Raw genomic sequence first — 21,967 nt, 5'->3', positions numbered from 1 at the left:
GAGAGAAGTCAAGTGTTCTTTTGTTATGCGAGAAAAGTGAAAATGTGTTGAATTTTCTTTATACTTTCTTTATATCGTTGTACTCATGTGACATCACAAGCTATAGTAGTCTTCTCATCCAGCCATGACTGAGCAGAAACTTCAAAAATTCATAACTTTTGAACGGATTGTCCGATTTTCCTCAAACTCTCAGTGATGTGCTCTACTAATATTGCTGCATTCACTCAACCCACATGTCTATAAAGGTGAACTTGTCCTTTATGCCTAGGACAAGTTCACCTTCATAAACATAAGGATTGAGAGAATGCAGCAATATTAGTAAAACACATCAGTGAAAGTTTGAGGAAAATTGGATAGTCGATGCAAAAGTTATGAATTTTTAAATTGTTTGTGTTGGAACCACTGGATGAGGAGACTACTAAGGCTTATGATGTCATATGAGTACAACAGTATAAAGAAAATGTAAAGAAAATTCAACATATTTTCACTTTTTTTTGCATAATAAAAGAGCACTTGACTTGCCTCTTTCTAAAGACAATGGGAATAACATTACCCATAACATATGTCAGTAACGAGTCAAGGGAATGTGTACTTTTTTCCAAAAGATAAAATTTTGTGAAATTCTCTTTATATTTTCCTTATATTGTTGTACGCATGTGACATCATACACTGCAGTAGTCTTCTCATCCAGCGGCAACTGCACAAACACTTAAAAAATTCATAACTTTTGAACAGTTTGTCCGATTTTCCTGAAACTTTCAATGATGTGTTCTACTAATATTGCTACATTCTCTCAATCCTTATGTTAATGAAGGTGAACTTGTCCTTTAAACATGTCAAACAGGGAAGAATTGAAATTGGGACTGCATTACTGATAGCTAAACTTTGCCTGCCATAATTGCAGCGTGTTACTGCACATTAAAAACAAGAAAGAAAAAGGTGGCACTATACAATGCTGCAACTTGGAGTATAACGCCATCTCCACATTGCTGCATGCAGAATCAAATGTCGAATGAGCCTTTTCCTTCTCCTTTGTGTGAAGAAAACCTAGTTAGTGAGTGCTTTTGCATCCCATCATGGAGCTCCATGATTCTATCAGCTAAGGAACCTCTGGAGGACGTGCTAGACATAAGTGGCAGAACTGAGGTAACTGGGGGGGGGGGGGTGAGCGAGACCCCCATTTATTTTTCCTGGTTCTCTAGCATTAAAGCATACATTTCTGTGGAAACCAGTGGCCATGCAATTCTCAAGAGAGGCAGACAATTTCAGTGTGCATGTACTGTATGTGTACTCACACCAGGGAGGTGGATTGTTTCCACCTCCCTGCTCACACTGAGACAGCGCAGGTCACCAGAATTTTGTGCTGCATTTACCATGCAAATGGTTAGCACAATTACCCCTGGAGGTTACTTGCTATGCTGTTTAGGGTCCCTCAAAGACACAGCATAACCTTTGGAGGTCATGCTGTGTTTACCCTGGATGCGGACAGTGCGCAAAGCACAAAGCATGAATCTGGAGTGAGTCTGGTATGAGTCAGAGGTAAATGTCATGCTAGACAGCCTATCACAAGTCTGATACCCATTAACAAGAGTTGCCCAAGACATGGCATGACCTGTGGAGGTCTGCCCACATGTTTACCTCATACCCCGTTTAGAGTCCCCCTGTCTAGGAGAACCTTTAGAGGACATGCTAGATGAAAATTAGCCATTTTTTGTACAAACTCAGTGGGTGGAAAAAGAGACCCCCCCCCCCCCCCCTTAGAGTCCCCCTGTTGTCTAGAGTGAGGTCCAATATACATTTCTATGGAAACCAGTGGAAGGGCAGTTTTTCCACCACAAACGGTTGCTGGTCACTGGAAGTGTGTGCTGTGTTTACGCTAGTCTGGTTTTCAGACCGTCTTCTCGCACTAATTTCCTTTTCAGAATATTAACGCCTTCTAACAACAAAAGAAGTAGCAGGTTTAGCTGATGGGCCTAAGCCTTTGGCAAAAACTGTGACTGTGCTAAGGATGGTAACAAAATCCACGGAGGGCACATTTTGTGAAAGGAGTATAGTTGGCAAGGGGTCTGAAACCAGACTATGTTCATGCCGTGTTTGTGCTGAGACCATTTAGAGTCCCCTCCTCTGGCGTTAACACAGCACAACCTCTATAGGTTGTGCTAGACTCGTGCTAGGCTGTCTACCACGACATTCACCTCATACCCCTTTCATATTGGCCACAAACATGGCACGTCCTCCGGATGACGTGCCTTGTTTATATCCCAGACCACTGTCAATATGGAAGCTTAACTCGGCGTGAACACAGCACGAACATTGGATGAATACGGCGCGAAGCTCGTGCTAGACACTGCCAATATGAACAACACGGCATACAACCGGAACCGGAAATCTCCGATAAACACAACTGCGAACGCGCCATTATGTGTACAGTTACACGTGTGTGCTTTGTCAACGTACAATGATCGTTTATCTATCGTATATTGTAGGTGCCTATGTCACTGCAAATTGTTTGCCCACTTGCAGAGGTACCCGGTATCAAATTTGTAAGAAGCACGAATTATTGAATAATACAAAAAATGTGTTAACTACAAAATATTATACAGAGTTTATGTTTTATTTCTGTCTGAACAATCTTTACACTCATTTCACGTGTAAAATTGCAAGGCGATAAGAATTGTGTCAGTCTGCGCTAGTAATTGACATGATTACTGACGACTGCCATCAGTGGCTATAGATATACACGGTACTGATTGCTGTCAGCTGTAAAATATATGTATTGTTGTAATGCATTTGGAAAAATTTGTGGATTCGGCATTTTGGTGGACTGCCAGACTGTCGCTTTCAGGAAAAAAGCGCGGGAAGCTGGCTGCAAGTAATCACGGGACCGTGTCCCATGCGGGTTGCTATGAAAACGTGTGCCGAGTTCGTGCTGTGTTCGAGATCAATATGAAAGGGTGTTACGGGCTGTACCTTGTGTTTACATAAGGATTTGGGAGGGCAGTCATGCCGTGTTCATCCCAGACTGGAGTCTGGCGTGACATCCGAGGATGCCAATATGAAAGGGGTATCAGACTCACGCCAGACTCACTCCAGACTCGTGCTAGATGCTCTGTGCCAAGATCGTTTAAGAGTCCCCATCGTCTGGTATGAACACAGCAAAACCTCTAGAGGTTGTACCGTGTTTGGTGGGACTCTAAACAGGGTATCAGACGCCTGCTGAGACAGTAGATGACAGGGCACAGAGTGAGTCTGTAGTCTGGAGTGAGTCTGCAGTGAGTCTGAGGTAAGAGTCCCTCTGTCTGCAGTAAACATGGTATCTCCAAAGGTTGTGCTAGACTTGCCTAGGCTGTCTAGCACAACATTCACACCACACTCACTCTAGACTCATGCATTGCTCTTTGTGCTTTGTCCATTTAGAGTCCCCATCCTCTGAGGTAAACACTCTGGAAGTTCTCCTAGTCAGGGGACTTTGAATGGGGTATCCACTAAACACACGGCATGAGCTGCCATCATGCTAGCACGGAGCTCCATTATCCTAAGGATCACAGTGTATGCATTTTTTTTTTCATTGACAATGACACAATGCAGCTTGCAGGCTCCAGAGACTCCAAGAAAACCATCACTTTTTCAGTGTAGTGAATTGTCTGACTCATCTAGCACAGCTAAGCAATATAGATACCTCTGTGTCCTTTTCACAAATGAAAGCCTTTGCCACCACCCCACTCCTTTCTTAGCAATGCTAGACAGACTAGGCTTCCACCTGAATGCTCTTGTACATGTGAAATATGATATTCTTCATAATGTGTGTCTGGATTTACACGCAAACAAGGTCAAATCCTAGTTTTTTTCTCCCCCCAATCTCCCAACAAAACAACGCTCCCTCTGATAGTCTTGGGTAAAAGCCAAGACGTAAGCATTTCTCTGTTGTCATTAAAAAAAAAAAAGAGCTCAACTGTAATAAATGACAATTCCTCTCTATCTTCTTTTTTTCCATCTCTATAATAATTCTTCTGTTTGTCTCCTGGGACAATAAAGACAAAATCTTCACAACCACATAATTTACAGGTCTAATGTAAACATGTACCTTCATAAAAAATATGATGCTTCCCATTTGTCATCACGATAACAATCTTCTACAGTGCTGCTATAAGAACAAATGCTCATAAACACAGCATACATCAAACAGGGGCAAGGAAACCTTCAAAGTCTGGCCCGCGCCTAGACAGCCTGACCACAGCTGTTGTATTGGCTAGTCACTAACTTTCAAATCTACATGGAAATACTGCAGTTTCATAGGTAATATTGATGGTTGCCCTGCAGTTTCAATGGGTCTGCAACATCATGTACAAGACTAGGGGAAGTGAGCAGGAGTGGGCTCAGAGAGCGTGTTTCTACAGAGCGACAAAAATTTGAGATGATGCGAGGCTATGCGAGGTGATTCGCGGTGATTCGCAGTGATGCGAGGCGATGCACAGTAACACCTCGAATTTTTCCTCAGCAGAAACACATCGGGTAGTGGCTGATGCATGGTGATGCGAGGTGCTCCGTCGTCCACCTTTTGAGGTAGTCAATGTGCGGTGTTGCAGGGGATGATTTTCAGTAGAAAAACATCGGGTAATGAAATTTGCGGTGTACCGGAAGTCTCAAATTGTTGGAAGATTTCTCCCACGTTATCTAGATGGCCACACACCTGCTTTGCGTTCACAGCGTTGGCGCATCTTGCGTGTTGTATAGTATACAAATGATGCACAGGATAGAGTGCGTTAGTGTAGGCGTAGCGCACTCGAGGGTATTTACAATTGTGAAACATGCATGAGGCGAAGCCGAGTGCATGTTGCACTACATTGTAAATACCCGAGAGTGAGCTGCGTCTCCACTAACGCCACGAAATAATCCTGTGCATCATTTGTTTTATAAAATGGGTCGAAAACTAACAGCATTTTCACGTACCTTTGTGGGTCAATAGTCCAGTCAGCTACATGTAGCACTCGCTCGAGAGAGTCGAGTCAAGCACGTCGCACTCGGAAATCCCGCACATGTAAGTACTGTACGTATAAGAGTACTGTATACGTACGCCACATAATATGTTATGCACACAAGAAAGGCCGGCCGGCATACGCAGCCCGAACTAGAAGTTGTTTACAGGTATTGACAGCGCGTATAGTAGCGCGCGACACACTTGTGAACAACTGATTGAGTGCGCACTGGTACTGCAGTGCAATGGTACTAAAGTAATCAAAGCCCACGTGACTCATTTCAGCGCTTCCTATTGGCTACGTTCTTGAACCCATTTTATAATATCCTATACAATACATGCACTGTACAGTCTACACCTGTACTACGTACTGTTACTTCTCATCTCTCTGCTTGCATGTTTTTAGGGTGTAACATTTCCTCATGCAGTACACTAACTTGTTTCTTGAATTTGAATAAATTATGTCAGGGAATATCGACTGGACACTGGATCTGCAGTGATTATTGATTTTCAAGTGGCGGCAGATGACAGAAGCAGTGAAGGGCATTTAACTTTTGGATGGCAAAACAAAGCGGAATGCCGGTGGAATATTGTTATGTAGCCTACAAGCTTCTTCTAATTTGCATCTCCCAAAACATTCGACCACTTTCTCCTTCTCAAAGTAGCAGATTGAGCATGACAGGCAGTGAGAGCAGTACAAAAACAAAAATATGAATACACATTTCATGTCCCGATCTAGTTTGTGCCATCTTGATCCTTGTTCACCTTCACATACCACGCGACCTGCAACCACACCTCTAAAATATGTGACTTCCTGTTCACAAGTTCTCTTGCATCTCCCCGCATCACTGTGTATTTATCGCTCAGTAGACAAAGCTCGGGAAGTTGTAAAATACGAGGTGATGCGAGGAACAAACTTCACGATGATGCGAGGTGATACGAAGTATTAATGTGAGGTGTTCCAAGTAGAAACGAGCTCATAGCCACTGTTCATGTAGCCTTTTGACAAGGCCCTCTCGCTGTGTGATGGCTATGTTGGGTGAGCGACGCAAGCCCAGCCGAGCGCGACAGCCTTTTGACATCTGCTTCACACATTATTATTCATGACCATCAAGACCCTACTGAATAATCATATCAACAGGTTCCAGTCGACCAATGGAAGTGCGCACTGCCCACATCTTGGCATTGTCTGGCCTGTTCACATGCATCACTGACCTCCTGCGGAGGTCAGTGGCATGCATTCAAGCTGTGTGCAAATTGGGCTCAGGCAGACAGACACGCAGACTGGTTGTTTTTTGCGACCCAATTCGAGTAGCAAAAATGTGTAATTCAAAGGGCTAACATAAGGATGCGAATCAGATTTCAAAAGGTCCTTGTGCTGTCATACTATGCTGGGTTCGCTTTGTTTGCCTCGTTCGCTCACCACCATACAGAGAGAGGGCCTAGGCAAAAGGCTACTGTTCATACAGCATCCACAAATGATGGATTTCATATTGCATTAAACCTTCCTGAAAGTAACTGACAATCATGCGGGTGTCCTTATGGTAACACCAAAATGTGTCTGAGAACTGGGATCTTCATAGTCCTAGCTCCTGAAGCTCAATTCAATACAGCTTGTTATGCAGCAGGGGGAATGTAACTTGCTACGTGTTGGACATTTTCATCTGTGTTGTTATTAGGTGATCCGAGTATCCTCTCGGATCACCTTCTGTATCTGTACGGATTCTTTGTTCTTCTTCTTTATTTCTGGACAAAAGTTGTGTATCTACGTACTCAGAAAGTACTCAGAGTATCAACTTCAAACTCATACCATATATGTATCATGTCCCAAAGACGACAAATTTTATAAAATCATAGTGATCAGTCGACCGTGACGTCACTATGACGTCATTATATGAAAACACATTTTCACTCCTATCTCATTAATGGAATGGAATTTTTCAATGAAATTTACGTCACATATAGTTCAAGTCAAGCGCATTCTACTCATATAATCAAAATTCATATTTTCTCTTAAAACGTGCGCGTACGCGCGCGTTGAAATATTTGTATGCTCAAATCGAGCTCAAATTTTTTTTGCACACGTTTCAGACCAATCGGAGCATTTTTTGAAAAATTGAAAAAATTGGACGGACGCGTACGCGCGCGCACATATACGCACGCACAGCTCTTATGCAATAGAAATTTCCCATTTTTTCACATTTATCGGATGCCTATAATGTCAAGGAATATTTCTACCAAGTTTCAAGTCAATCCGACTCAATATGACGTCACACGGGCCCGTCAAAGTTGAAATTCCGCGCGCGCGTCAATGGTGATATACAGTGCAACAATGCAAAAAAACCGCCAATTTTGAATCCGATTTTACTCGTCAGGATGGACGGTGACCCCCCATTTTTTTTACATATTCTGAAAGCTGATGAGTTGTACATGTCATTTCATGGGTTGGCGATGCTGGAAAAATGATGAAAAGATATCAAATATCTTAATAAAATAAAAAAAGTAAATTTTCAAAATGACGTCATCGAATTTTAAGTTCACTCAAGCATATCTCACTTATTCTTTTGTTGATTTTCATCCAAATTTCAATATGTTGTAGCTTATTAAATGGTCTTTCAGTCATATAATAACAACATTTTGATTGGATGACGGCATCACCTCGTAAAAAGGGATTGAAAGTAACATTGTCAAATTTGACCAGGTTACGTGTTATCTCTATGGGAGTGCAGTTTTTCTGGAAATGAAAACTGACATGACTATCTTTATCGAGCACTAGCTCACTTATGCTTCGGCGAATTTCTCCCATATTTTAGTATGTTGTAGCTGAGACTTTGGGCTATCGTGAGTGTGCCCTTCGTTGTTTCATACGGAGTCGGCATGACGTCAAAAAACTTGGTTGAAACTAAAGCTTATCTTCGATGTATTGAAATATTTCTTCCTTTCTGCAACTTCCTTTGCAATAACTCAAGAAAAACATACCCTATCACCACCATATTTTGCACATGTTTAGTTCATGTCACGTACATTATTTCACAAAATGACAACTACTTGATCAGACACCATCTTGGGTATGTGTATTAGGGTCAAAGGTCATAGATGTTTTATCCTGTATCTTGGTGAATACATGTCCTATCTTTCCCATATTTTGCACACGTAAAGACCATGTTACAAGAATCATTTCACAAAATAACCATTTTTGGCTTAGAGGTCATCTTGTCTGTGCAAAGTGGGGTCAAAGGTCATATGTACTTCTTCCTGTATCTTCGTTATGACGTGTTATCTTTATGGGAGGTAAATTTTTCTAGATGTGAAAATTGACCTGATTGTCTTTATCGACGACTAGCTCACTTACCCTTCGGTGAATTTCTCCCAGATTTTAGTATGTTGTAGCCAATTAAATACTCTTTAAGTTTTGTTCAATCAAAGTTTTAATCGGATGATGTCTTCACCTCGTGAAAATGGATATAATGTAACCTTGTCAAATTTAACCAGTTTACGTGTTATCTCTATGGGAGGGAATTTTTCTGGAAATGAAAATTGACATGACGGTCTTTATCGAGCACTAGCTCACTTACTCTTCGGTGAATTTCTCCCAGATTTTAGTATGTTGTAGCTGAGACTTTGAGCTGTCGTCGAGTTCTCTCTATTTTTTCATACGACGCCGAGATTATGTCAAAAAACTTGGTTGAAATCAAACTTATCTTCGATGTATTGAGATATTTCTTTCTTTCTGCAACTTTCTCTGCAATAACTCAAGAAAAACACCCCCTATCATCCCCATATTTTGCACATGTTTAGTTCATGTCACGTACATTATTTCATAAAATAACAACTACTTGATCAGACGTCATCTTGGGTATGTAAATTAGGGTCAAAGGTCATAAATGTATCATCTTGTATCTTGGTGAATACATGTCTTATCTTTTCCATATTTTGCACACGTAAAGACCATGTTACAAGGATCATTTCACAAAATAACCACTTTTTGCTCAGATGCCATCTTGGCTGTGCAAAGTGGGGTCAAAGGTCATATGTACTTCATTTTGCATCTTCGTTATAGTGTATACGGAATTTGGTACCAAAGATGGCAGACCTGACTCCCTTTTCTAAATGAGAATCCAAACATCACACGGCCAATGTTCCTAAACACAGATGAAACCTGTATGGTCATGCCTATATTGGGATCAGAACTCAAATTATTGATTTTCGAAAAGATCGGATCACCTAATTTGTCAGTGTTGACAAATTCCAAGTCTAGTTAGTTTGTGCGGTTGTGAGGGTCTAGTAATCATTATTCTACCTTGCAAGAAATAAATACAAATGAGAATGCGATATAAGCAACAACGATGTTATGCCCTAGATATTGCTACGTTATGGCCAACAAAGTATGCTAGGCCCTACAGTGCTGGCATAGCTTAATTCTTTTATTAAAGAGATATTTTCACACATTGTTGTGTTTGCACAATGGTTTGATACCAGTGGCAAATATAATATAATTACTATCTGTATACACTAATTTTTATGACAATACTTTGAGCTATTAACAAAACATGGATAAAGATAGTGAAATTTTGGCATTTCTCTTGACCTTTGACCCCATGGCCCAAATATTTCCCTACAGAATTACTGTGCAGTACATACAAGTTTAATCAAGTGCATACATTAAGTCATTTCTGAGGTACATCTCTGTATGAAGAAAACAGTGTAATTTCACCATTAAGGAGTGTGATTCTAGCATTTTAACCTGACCCTTGACCTTTGACTTCATGACCCAAAACTTCTAAAGAGAATCATTGCTAAGCAGTACACATGCATATGTACTATGTTTCATGAAGATACCTGTAGCCATTTCTGAGATATGGAAAAAAAAGTGACATTTTAGCATTTTTCACTTGACCTTTGACCCAAGGCCTACAATTTTCTCTAGAGAATCTATACCTGGCAATACATATACACACCAAGTTTCATGAAAATAACTTCAGGCATTGTAAATATATGGGGGGAATATTGATATTTTAGTAATTGACCTTGACCTATGAACTTTGACCTTCAGCATGAGCGTCAACAAGTTGATAGGGAAAGCTTTGTCCACTCATACATATACGTGCCAAGTGCCAAGTTGCACTGTCTATAAAATCAATTATGGAAGGACTGAAGGATGAATGGGCAGATGGATGACCTGCAAATGTAATGCCTCCAGCGACACTTTGTGGCCGAGAATTATGAGTATATACAAGTATCACTGTAATAACTTCACACAAGCCATATCAGGGAAGAATGGTATTGAGAGCGTTATTGCTGATTGCTGACATTTAGCTGCCATAATATTTGTGTGTATAACTGTACATGTACATCTTACCAACACAAGATGGCATAATACTACACAATGCCATAAACCAAAGATAGTAGATAAGAAGATAGGAAGGTGCGTGATAAAAATGGACACAAAATGGCTACCCTACATGATGATACAAAAGAGAGCTAAGCACAAACTCAGTACACCTAGAAACATCATTCATTTCCAAAGGTAGTGGTATTTTTATCATTTTAAAAAGATTTGAAATTATAGTCGTTTTTTTTTTGATTAAGGGGATTATTTTGAAGAACGAGATTTGAAATTTATAAGGATTATTTCGTGGGGGTAAAAATTTGGCAACAACATGATCTAACAATCAAAGACACTTGATAAACAACAACAACTTCAAAGACAGCGCGTCTCAGGCAAGGACGCACATCACCTGAAACGCGCTGTCTTTGACGTTGTTTATCAAGCATCAAGACAGTGCGCCTCAGGTGAGGTGCGTAATACGCTTGAGGACCGCACGCTGTCCATTTGTTTTGTACAGGATTAGCGCGCACTTTCCTGTCTTATCAGTTAAGCGTCTTTGCCATAAAACCCAGGGTATGCTTCTACCTCAGGCTATGGTGTCGAATCATATCATTCTGAACAGATAACATCACCACTGGAATCCCCCAGTTTGATGTCTGTCCCAGATAGGGAGAGCATGCAGGTGAGAAAGATGTCAATTTCATCCCACAGTGAGGACTGCCAGGAGAGTGCGGTCACATTATCTATGCAAGAAAAGAGGCTGAAGCACAACGGGTGGGAGGGCTGGAACTGGGCAGACATCTGTGGATAAAGGAATTAGTTTCCAATCCTCATCTCCACTGCAGACATCACATCCAGTTATTTCATGTCAACTCACAACACTCCCTGTGATTTTTTTTCCCAGTCTCTGCACTGATAAAATAGCCTTGGGTGGTAGCAGTAACAATGAACAAATTTTCTTTTGACAGAGAAAGAAAAAAAAACTGTCAAAGTACACAGAGCCCGCAATGTGACAGACACCTCCCTTTGTATCTTAAACTTACTCAGCTGCCAGTTTTGAGAACATTCGTGTAATTGTCTAACTCAGCCTCTATTCCAGCTAGATTTTTCAATACTCTATGAACATATCACACACACATTCACACACACACACACACACACATACACATTCCTACTAGTACTACCAGCAGATTAGCTTTGAGAACATTCACTTTGTCTAAGTCAGCCTCTATTCCAGCTAGATTTTTCAATATTCTATGAACATATCATACACACACACACAAACACACACACACACACACATTCCTACTAGTACTACCAGCAGATTAGTTTTCACTTGGCCTTTCTTCATTTCTCTTCTGTGAATACACAGAGTACAATTATAAAATCATACCAACTACAATGCAATGGTCTGTCTGTTCAGATTAAGAGCCCCATAATATCCCTCTTATATTGCGCATGACTTCAGCTCGCTTCTAAAGCGAGGTAACTTTAGCAGGCTAAGTTGTTTTACACTGCCATTCTCCAGCACCCAAGGTTACGTACGAGGCCAGAGTTACCACACCCCCAATCGCATCAGCCTGCTGTGCTTCCCACGAGCACAAAAATTCATAGACAGTATGCATGCTTACTTATGAATATGAATTCAGTTCCGTTGTTATGTTACACGCAAAATTCAACCAATCATCAGCTCAATTATTGCACTGTATGTACTGCCAGTCTATACTCTTCACGATTCAACCATGCCGTTTGCGAGTTCAAAGAGTTCACTAAGATTTTTACCGGAGAGTGAAAAGTGACAGCATATATACACTATATGGTGCATGCTGGTAGGTTTCAGAGCCTCCTTGAGGAGGTTCAAAAGTCTGCTCAAAAAGTGGTCTTTTGTCTGTTTATACATTGCTTGGGATGGTTTGGCCCAAGCAGCTCAACCTGGCTCAATTCCCAGGGTAACTGAGTTTCCCTCCGACACACAAATTTCTTTCATAACAGCAAATGTGATTGGTGGTGTGGTGTGTCACGACAGTTAGTTTGTTTGCATTTGCTGGCAGTGATGTTCAGTGATAACTTCCGGGTTGGCAAAAACCTGCTTCTCGATTCCTGCAGCGTCTATAATGCAGCCAAGGTCCTAGAAGCTGCTGAGGCTCTGAAACCACTCCCATATACAGAAATAGCACTCTCAATCGCAACTGTATTCCAAACAAAACCTGATGCAATCACTTGCATACAACATGTTGAACCATATGACTGTCTTGGACTTCTCTTCATCTTCATCTTCATCTTCTCTTCCCTTGAACGGACTTGTTCTGGTAATACATGAATACACTTAAGTTTCAAGAAAATACCTTTAGGCATTGCATAGATATGGGTAAATAGTGAAATTTTGAGGATTTGACCTTGAGCATGTGCACCCAAAAGTTAACAGGCACAACTTCAGCCACTCATGCATTCATATGCTAACTTTCATTAAAGGTCCAGTTTACCTTTGGGAGCAGTGATTTCAAAAATTTTCAAGATATCACGTTTGATGCATATGTGTAGGTCTGTTGTATCACAAAACATCCTACCATATAAAATTTCACAATAAAGCCTAAAATATAAGGAGATTTTCTCAATAAACTGTAACTGTAGACGGTTTAATCTGGAAACATCTTTATTATAAATATTATTCACAATTTGTGTATTTAATAACACTTAACATAAAATTATACGGATTCAAATGTTTACATAGGTTGTTTCGAGCCCCAACTCACATTTTAGAACTATTTTGAAGCACTAATGCTGGGTTTTTGTTTCATCTGCAAATGGTAAATTATGCCTTTAAGATACTATGCTATCCACAAAATTGATTATGGATGGAAGGACGGACGGACAGACGGACAACCCGAAAACATGCCTCCTCCAGCGACACTGGAGGTATAAAAACCCCTGAAATGAGCAAGCTTATAACAGGCTGTGGAGTATCTATACTCCATGTGTATTGTGCATTTATAGCACAAATCTCATGTTGTGTCCCTTCTATCAAAAGTGGAGAATAAACGGGATGGAAGAGACAGACTATGGAAATGCAGAACAGGCTACAAGTCACAGATCTACCAAGTCTCATGCCTATGGCATGTGTCTCGCACCCCAGCAACCCCACTCATGCTCACCCACCCAGTATGGTAATCATTTTCTCAGGCCTCCCAGGAGATTGGCTAGAGGATATCCACATGGCTGTTACTTACAAATTACAGCTATTTATTATTCTATAATAATCCAGAGGTCTCTATAAATAATTGTGTCATCTACTAAGTCATATCAGTTATACAGTCTATAAATCAAGACTCAATCCCCCCCCCCCCCCCCCCCCCCCCCCCGTGAAGAAACTGTGGGGGAAACACGCTCAAAGTGTTGTCTTTCAGATCCACTTTCCCGTGTCAAAAACAGATGAGACTTGTGTAAGCAAAACTGCATTATGGGTGTTCACAAAAAACATGATTCTTATCATGTGACTTTCGGCATATCCGGATTGCACCGGGATTTTACGCGCACTCCGGATCCCTCTTTGGAACGAATAAAGTACGTCAGCCGTTAAAGTACGTCGCATGCATTTTAATTTCACGAATTTCGCGAAGTGCCAACATTCGCGAAATTAAAATGCGCGTGAAAGTTCTTTCCTACACAATATGTACTGGATGCTGGTGGCAATTCGTGAAAATTTCATGCTACGAGAAAGGCCGTAGGCTCCAATGCGCAAAATGTTCATGCCGCAAATATATCGTGTTTTACAGTATCTACATGCAAAAGGTGAAGGAAAGACCATTGGCTGGAAAGAATGTGAAGGGACATGACTCACTGACAAAGAGACAGAAACTATCACAAAAAATGCAAGCAATTAATTTGTCAGTTAAACAGTTAGTGAAGATTATAACAAACAGCATCACAAAACAAGCACATCTCCACATATCGCCACAAAAAAGTAAACAAAAAGTAGCTCAAAAAAATTCAAGGATTTTCACAATAACTAGTTATGATAGTTATAATTATAAGCTACTGAAATCCTTGCATCTGACTGGCTTAGAGCAAAGTTGTCATAGAAATGTGGTAGTTGTTACCAGCAACAAGTTTTATGAAACGGGACCCAGATTAGGACTCACACCATGTTATAACTAGTCTTTTGCTAAGGCCTTGTGGCTGAGGAATGATACTAACTCGCCACACCAGGCAGTGGGAGAAACGGGTGAATGCGAGACCCAGTAGCACAGCCAGAAGGCTTTTTTAAGCCTGGGCTTTTCCCTACCGCCTCGCGACGTACGCCAGAATGAATTATTCATGTGTATTCATGAGTCAGACAGCAGTTGGTATGCTAATGATGACGTGTCAACGCTGGTAATGCAGGCAGCTACCGCAGGCCAGCGCAGGCTGGATACAGATGAGCAAGCCGCTGCCATGCATACGTATGCATATTCATTAAATGCGATGTCTTTGCGAGAACTGCGGTCGCTGATTGGCTACCTTTTTTGGTAGCAGAATTGGCGAGAAACAAGACTCAAGATAAGAAATTTATGTCAGGTTTAAAAAGGCCTCTATAGCTGCGCCACTCAACCTCGCATTTACTCATTCCCTTGCAGTTAGTATCATTTTCAGGCTGGAGGCCTCGTCAAAAGGCTATGTTATAACTGACCTTACAACAACATGGGACAATGTTCAGGGAACAAATTTCTTGTCTTGAGTAATAAAACAACAAGAGAGAACAAGGATATCAGGCGAAAGCTAAATAGTCTAGTGGATATGATGCCCGTCTGGCAATAAGAAGGTTATTGGTTCAAGTCAAATGTATGTACGCCCATGATTTTTATCATGGCTATGACTAAAATGCAGAATAATCAGTGTTTCTTTATTTTGATGAAGGACAATTTATCAATTCAGTTGCAATTGGAAAAACTTGGCACAAAATCATAAGTCCAAATGCAAACAAGTCCCTCACTGAGACAGGCACAAGACTTTGCAACTACCCCAAATGTTCCTCTAATGGCAAATTAAACATGCTGACAGACATGTGAGGTTAGGGTGGAGATGGGCAGACATGTGTGGGGCAAGGGGTGATGGTCAAGGTGGAGTGGGTCTTACCTGTGGAGAGACAAGCCTGAGAGCCAGCTTCTGGTGTTGGATGCTGGTTGCCTCCATGCTGATCTGGACTGTCACATGATCAAATGCACGCAGCTTCACGTCTCCTACATTCTGACTTGGCTCCTGAAAGAGAACATCCATGAAATGTAGGTTATCACACCTAGGATGACATAACCACCTCAAAACCACTTTAGATGATTTCCCAAATTAGAATAAAGATTAAAGTTTTAGAAAAAGGATAGAAACAAGGAAATAAATGACCTTAAATAAAAACCAAACTGAGAAAATTAATGCTAATAATGCTAATGATGATGATAACGACTATACAATCATGATATCATCATTAATTGAAAGAATACAAAATACACTTGTGATGATGACAGATTAAAGCTAAATACAGGGAAACTCAATATAACAAACACTGCTATCATGAGATATGGGTTATTACGAGGAAACTTTCAAGGTCCCAAATTTCCTTCCACACAAGTCTATGTAAAATGCTACTCTTATAGCGAGATTGGCTGTTATGAAATAACTGTATAATGAGATAAATTTTGTGATTTCCAAGCAAAGAAAAACATAGTTTATTAAACCTGTTATAGCGAGGTAAAGCGAAATCTCATCAGGTAAAGCTTTTTACTTCGCCTGTGTGATCATGTTTGAAGATAGTAAAGCTCGATGCGACGCAAACATTTTATCCCCTGGCATGTGGTACTGGAGAACACTTTGGATTCAGCAGCATTATGCCACAATTAAGTGCATCACATTTTGTGTACATGCAAGAGTGGCCATGATCCGAGAGGATACTCGGATCACCTAATCATGATATACTCTCTGAATCATCTGAAACTATCTACACATTGCTTGGGCAGCTTGAGAGATCCCAATTCCTTTTCAGGGGGGAAAGAAGGGCTGGGAAAATTGAGTGACCATTCCTACCTCATCATTGTATGTGAAGAGACTAGTCTTGACTCCATCCTCTGTCTTTTGTACATAGAGTGTACCCTCCAAACCAAACTTAGGGATGAAGATCTGCAAGGCATTTTTCCTGACTGCTATCACGTACCCATCCTCATCTACAACTCTGTCCTTGAAAAATATCTGGGGGGAAAGAGGGGAAGACAAATAAAAACAACATGCTTTTTAAAGGGTGTGTACAGTTCTGGTTGAGGTAAGGATTTAGCTTTTCGTTTTGAGAGATATTCAGAAACCACTCTATGAGATGTCAAAGAGCTTGCAATTCTAACGGGCATCAAAAGTTTATTTGATGAAAATCGGTTTGAAGTGGCTGAGATATCCAAAAACAAGGTGAAACAAAGAATTCCTAATAAACGGTGTGGCCTGTCGCCTTTTATTATTATCACTTTTTTGGATATCTCAGTTATTTGAAAACCGATTTTCATCAAATAAACGTTGAATCCTTCTTAAAATTCCATGCTCTTTCATATTTCATAAGAGGTTTCTCATTATCTCACTTAGGAATGTTCAAAACATGAATCCCCACCTCAACCAGTACTGTATACAGCCCCTTTAAGGATTGCGCAGTCAATGTACACATAGTAAAAAAAAAAAAAAGAGAAGTAATGCAAACATATTATATCAAGATCACATATAAATGCAACAAGAGCTCGTATTACACGTTTGTTGATTTATTCATATCTTATGCAGAGCTTACAGTGCTAAAGTTTTTCTCTCTTTTTTTTTTGGACAACAGTAATGCTTGTCCTGGCTTTGTCCAACATACATTATATACACACCTACTGCATTTAAACTGGAATCCAAATGTTGAAATTCTATCTCTGGCAAAACTATTATGAAGTTTGGTTACCCCAGGGTTGTCTTGGAGGCCTGCTGCTTTTTTTTTTCTCTCTCTGTATACATGTATGCAAACAATCAGTATTTCACAAACATTATATTGGCTATCATTGTTATGCAGATGATATAAAACTTTATCTGTTTTTTAAAGTTACTGTGTCACCACTGTCATCCTCAATTGCAAAACTTGAAACCTGTTTGCAAGACCTGAAAGTCTGGCTTGCATCCAATGACCTTAACCTGAATGATGATAAATTTGAGTTTATGTTATTGGGTTCAAAGCACATGCTAAGTAATGCAGCTGTCATTTGTATGACGCACCTCTTGACCCCCGGGATAGGTGCGTCAAAGTACCAATGTGCGTCATACCTTTTAGGTACCATGACGTACCCTCCGTCACAAAAAGTGACCCACCTCTATGAGACATTGACGCATTAACCAGTCAAAATGGTGACGCACCTCTTCGTGAAAATGACTGACCCTTGACGCACATGTTATTCGCAGTACGTGCCAGACTGGAATGCTGCAGAGCTCTGTGTGCGCTCACGCAATTCGCTGCCTGCGAACTGTGTACACCGAACGGAACTTCGCCCGCGTGAATCCCTGTCGCCTACGGACCCTGAATGTTTACTTCGATCGCCGTGGTACTGTATCCCCATGTTGTGGGCGGCTGGGGAGCGTTAGTATAGTAGCTTAGCTGCACACTGTAGCCAGCTGCCACTACACTCCAGTACCCTGTTTCGATTCGAATCGGGGTAGAAGCGTTCCGTTGTGCAATGTCTGCTTCTTTTTCTCTTCTTCTTCATCCGCTTGTCCCTTGCCTCCCAAGTATGAAATGATTTTTAGAGTGTTGTGTGTGTTTTTTGTAACGTTATTGCATCATTTTTCTGCAAGGAAGAGGTGAGTTTCTGTTCGTGTATTGATGTGCACTGCAGTATGTGCAGGTGAAAAGCGTTCGAACTGTCTTTCCAGAGTATCGTGGAAGCTCGATGTATTTCTCGGCCTATCAAAGGAGATCTCATACAACAGAATACTTATAACAAACTATTTTCCGGTCAAAATGAATTGATTTCCTTTGTTTTGTATCGTTTATTGACTTGATCCTAAGGATCTTGTCGCAATACCGAGTTGCCAATGTGTATTTATTTTCACCTTATTTTCGCGTAGCTTTCGGTGCTGTAAACTGTTGCTAGGGCCTAAGCCTACTACTAAACTTACCGTTCTCCACTGTCGTTTCTCACACATCGTTTGGTACGATTTCTTCCATTTTATATCACTTTATCCGTTCCCTTTATACTTTGAAGTATTTGACGTAATTCTTTCAAGTGTCTCGCACTGCTATTTTCGTAACGGCGATTTCTCCGCTTTGCTGCAATACTTTTTCGAATCGAAGCGACGAAGTTTGATACCAGCCGCTGTAGTGTGCCGTGTGTTGTCTTTTCTAAATATTTGTGTTGTTGGGAGGTGTTGATACTTTGTATTTGTTATTTATTTTTCTTAATGTTGATAGGAAAAGGCTAAAATGGTCTGAGTGATGTCTGATGGTGATGATGATAACTATGCCGGTGTAAAAAGACGGCTTACTGTGAATGCTGAGCGTACGTGCCGTTCGTTCCATTTTACTTTCCCTCTTATTCTTCTTTCCCCCTTACTCTTCTTTTCCTTTCCAAGAATGATAAAAAAAAAGAAATTACATACACCTCACAACAAAATAGAACCACGTGCTACCAACCTTCGTAAAGTTAAATCTAAATGTTCAATATCAGCAAAGAATAAGGGGAAAGCACGAATGACAATAAATTAGAGCGGAGAGATTGTTTTACATGCAGTCTCTTCGGCTCGAAGAAACTTGACACCCCACCCCTCTCCCCTTGTGGAAATTTCCACAAAAGCATGTGCCACACCCAGGTGCGTGCCAGACGGAAGAATGCGCGCACTGGAATAAACAGCGTGTAAATATCATGGAAATATCGATCGAAGAACCAGCTCATTAGTTGAATTAAAGGAATCATTGCAAAGATATCGTGATTCTATAGCCTTTCTTTTGGCGCATAGTAGGAAACATCAAACAGTCGAATATAATGTACTTGATCGAATATCTTATGTTCCCTGAACAATTAAAAAAAGATCGATTAATCAGTCAATTAAAAATGCAACTGAGCCAGAAATACTTAAAAGGTCTCGTATGCCCAGAGAAATTCACTACGAGTAGGTTCAATGAGATGCAGTCATCACCTGGTTAGACAACAAAATCATGACAATTAATTTCAGTTCACGCTCATGAACTGCTTATTACTTATCAAAGTTTTGGCTATCAACATTCGTTCGTAGGTGTTTTTTGTTTGTTTTGTATGTTTTTCCTCATGAAAGACGTAATGATTGCTTCGTATCGAACGTAGACTGCATGTTTACCGTTTATCCAAACAGTAGGCGCCTAGGCGTACTTTCTGAATATATTCAGAAATTTCTATCAACATTTTAAATATATTACAAGACTCCCAAATACCAGTTGAAAAAAATTAAGAAATCGAATTTTTTAGATATGAACAACAACAACAAAAAAAAAAAAAAAAATGCGTAGGAAAAAACCACTTCAACCTCGAATGACTTCGAATTTCTCTAAACCGTTCCCTAGTTCATGGACATCCCATAGAAACGCGTGTTTTGATATACACGTTGCTATGGCAAACTATCTAAGAGTTTCGCGAAACTACGGCCTGGCCACAGTAATTTTTTCCGTAACCTCCCGTCTCCCCTTCCCCGATTCGAAAACAGCTTGATTGAAGCCCCTGCCTATTTAAACACGAACCTTATTAAACCCAAGTTAGGTACATGGTTTATATGGCTAGTGTTTAAATAGAATTTACTATTTTAAGTTAATGCAGGTTTTAATAGACTCTCAGTAATGTTAGTTCCATAATCGTTTGTATGTGTTTTGGGGCCTGGCCTCTGCCATGCCTCGCCTTCTGTGATACATGTACCACATGGTCGACATCACGCACGTGGTTTTGCTGCAGGTTCCACGGTCGACGGTCGATGCTACACTACAGTGCATGCGATTGAAGGATAGCGAGCTTCGCGATGCCGCGGGCTGTATGTGGTATGTGATGATTTTAATCACAAATCGTGTTTGGTAGTGTGGTTTTGGAGCAAATTTGTACTCAAACTTTCTGAAAAGACCTTTAGTCTGACATCAGATAGAAAAAGAAGACATACGAGAATGAAGTGAGTATCAGTATGTTATAATAAAACTGATTGAGAATTGTGTCATTTTCGCGTTTCCAGGAGCCGGTGAATTCGGCCGACTCGCGATCGCGAGTTTGTTTTATTCTGTTACGGAGGGGTACCATGCCCCATGCAAGAAGCCTCGCAAAATTACATGACGGTCCCATTAACGAACCTTTTGACACACTCTGGTTAAATGACCGACTATGACGCACATAATGGGTCAGTATTGTGACGGACATTTTGCTCCCGTGACGGCACCACGCGTCATCAAATTGGTGGTACTTGACGCGACCATGACGCACATTTCCCGGGGGTCAAGAGGTGCGTCATACAAATGACAGCTGCATAAGGTCGCTTATCAATCAGGTCATGTCCATATTGGTAGCATTTGTGTTATTCAATCAAAACCAGCCTGCATTTTAGGTATTATATTTGATAAGGGAATGTCATTTCGAAGTCATATCACTTAAATTCAATGTAATGTTAGATATCAGTTGCATAATTTAAGTTTCATAAGAACATTTTTGTCTAAATCCGCAGCCTAGATTCTTATTCCATGCTTTGATTTCTTCTTGGCTGGATTTTTCAAATTTATTGTTTTGTAATCTTCCAAAGAAAGATGTCACAAAACTTTAAGAGTGGCAAAATTCTGCCACTCAGTTGTTAGCTTTTACTACAAAGTTTTCTCCATTTTTTACATTGGCTGCCTGTAGAAAAAAAAAAAAGGATTACCTCGAAGATTGTGTTATTAGTACATCATTAAGCTCATTCTCTTTCCCACATATACCTACGTGACTCTATTCAAAAATACATTGTAGAAGACATGGATGGCGGGATTGTTCTATCTCCATTGTGGGACCAAAACTGTGGGATCAGTTACCTATTCAGTTACGCCAACTGTCATCTACAGAAACATTCAAATCCAAACTTAAAACAGATCTGTTCCTCTCACACAAAATTAAAGGGGGGCGCACGCCTTCTCCCATTTTTTTCTTTTTATTTCTTTTGTTTTAACAATAAATAAAGAGGGGGCGCGCATCCAGTGTGCCCCCCTATGGATCTGCCACCGAGTATCAACAAGCTCTGAACAAGCAATGGCCTACAAAACAGCTGAAAGGTGAAATGCAAACTTTAATAACAACAGCAGCAAAGATACTGTGAAGTCAATCTCAGCATTATGAGTAAATTGGCGCTCAATCTGAATTAAGGTACATACTCCTGGAAGTTGTTCAAAGAAATGCAATCATTCATTCATCGCCAAATAGGAGGCTCATCACTATGTTTTCTTTCCTCAATTCTTCCTCTTGAAAAATAACTGGCCAAAAGATAAGTTCACACAACACACACATCACTAGCACAAACAAACACTCAGACACACAAATATTCACATATTATGAAAACACAAATATATACTCACCCTGTAATAAATCTTTGTTTCAATCCAAAACAAAGAGAATGTTTACTTAAAAGTCAAATGAATATCAGTGCTGATTCAGAACACTAACAGC

General features: G+C 40.4%; 1 protein-coding gene across 1 annotated transcript in view; it reads right to left on the bottom strand.

The window, feature by feature from the left end:
* LOC140235156 (exosome complex exonuclease RRP44-like) overlaps nucleotides 1–21,967 on the bottom strand; it is a 192,347-nt gene that overhangs the window by 36,873 nt on the left and 133,507 nt on the right. Inside the window, exons 20-21 of the mRNA XM_072315193.1 lie at nucleotides 16,356–16,517; nucleotides 15,417–15,539 (exon numbers count right to left, since the gene is read on the bottom strand). Of these exons, the coding sequence (XP_072171294.1) occupies nucleotides 15,417–15,539; nucleotides 16,356–16,517 (285 nt within the window). The remainder of the gene's footprint in view (nucleotides 1–15,416; nucleotides 15,540–16,355; nucleotides 16,518–21,967) is intronic.

The sequence above is a fragment of the Diadema setosum genome, chromosome 11 (genome assembly GCF_964275005.1).
Source record: "Diadema setosum chromosome 11, eeDiaSeto1, whole genome shotgun sequence".
Classification (NCBI taxonomy): Eukaryota; Metazoa; Echinodermata; class Echinoidea; order Diadematoida; family Diadematidae; genus Diadema; species Diadema setosum.
The sequence above is the reverse complement of the archived record's forward strand: the minus strand, read 5'-3'. Positions and strand labels throughout refer to the sequence as shown.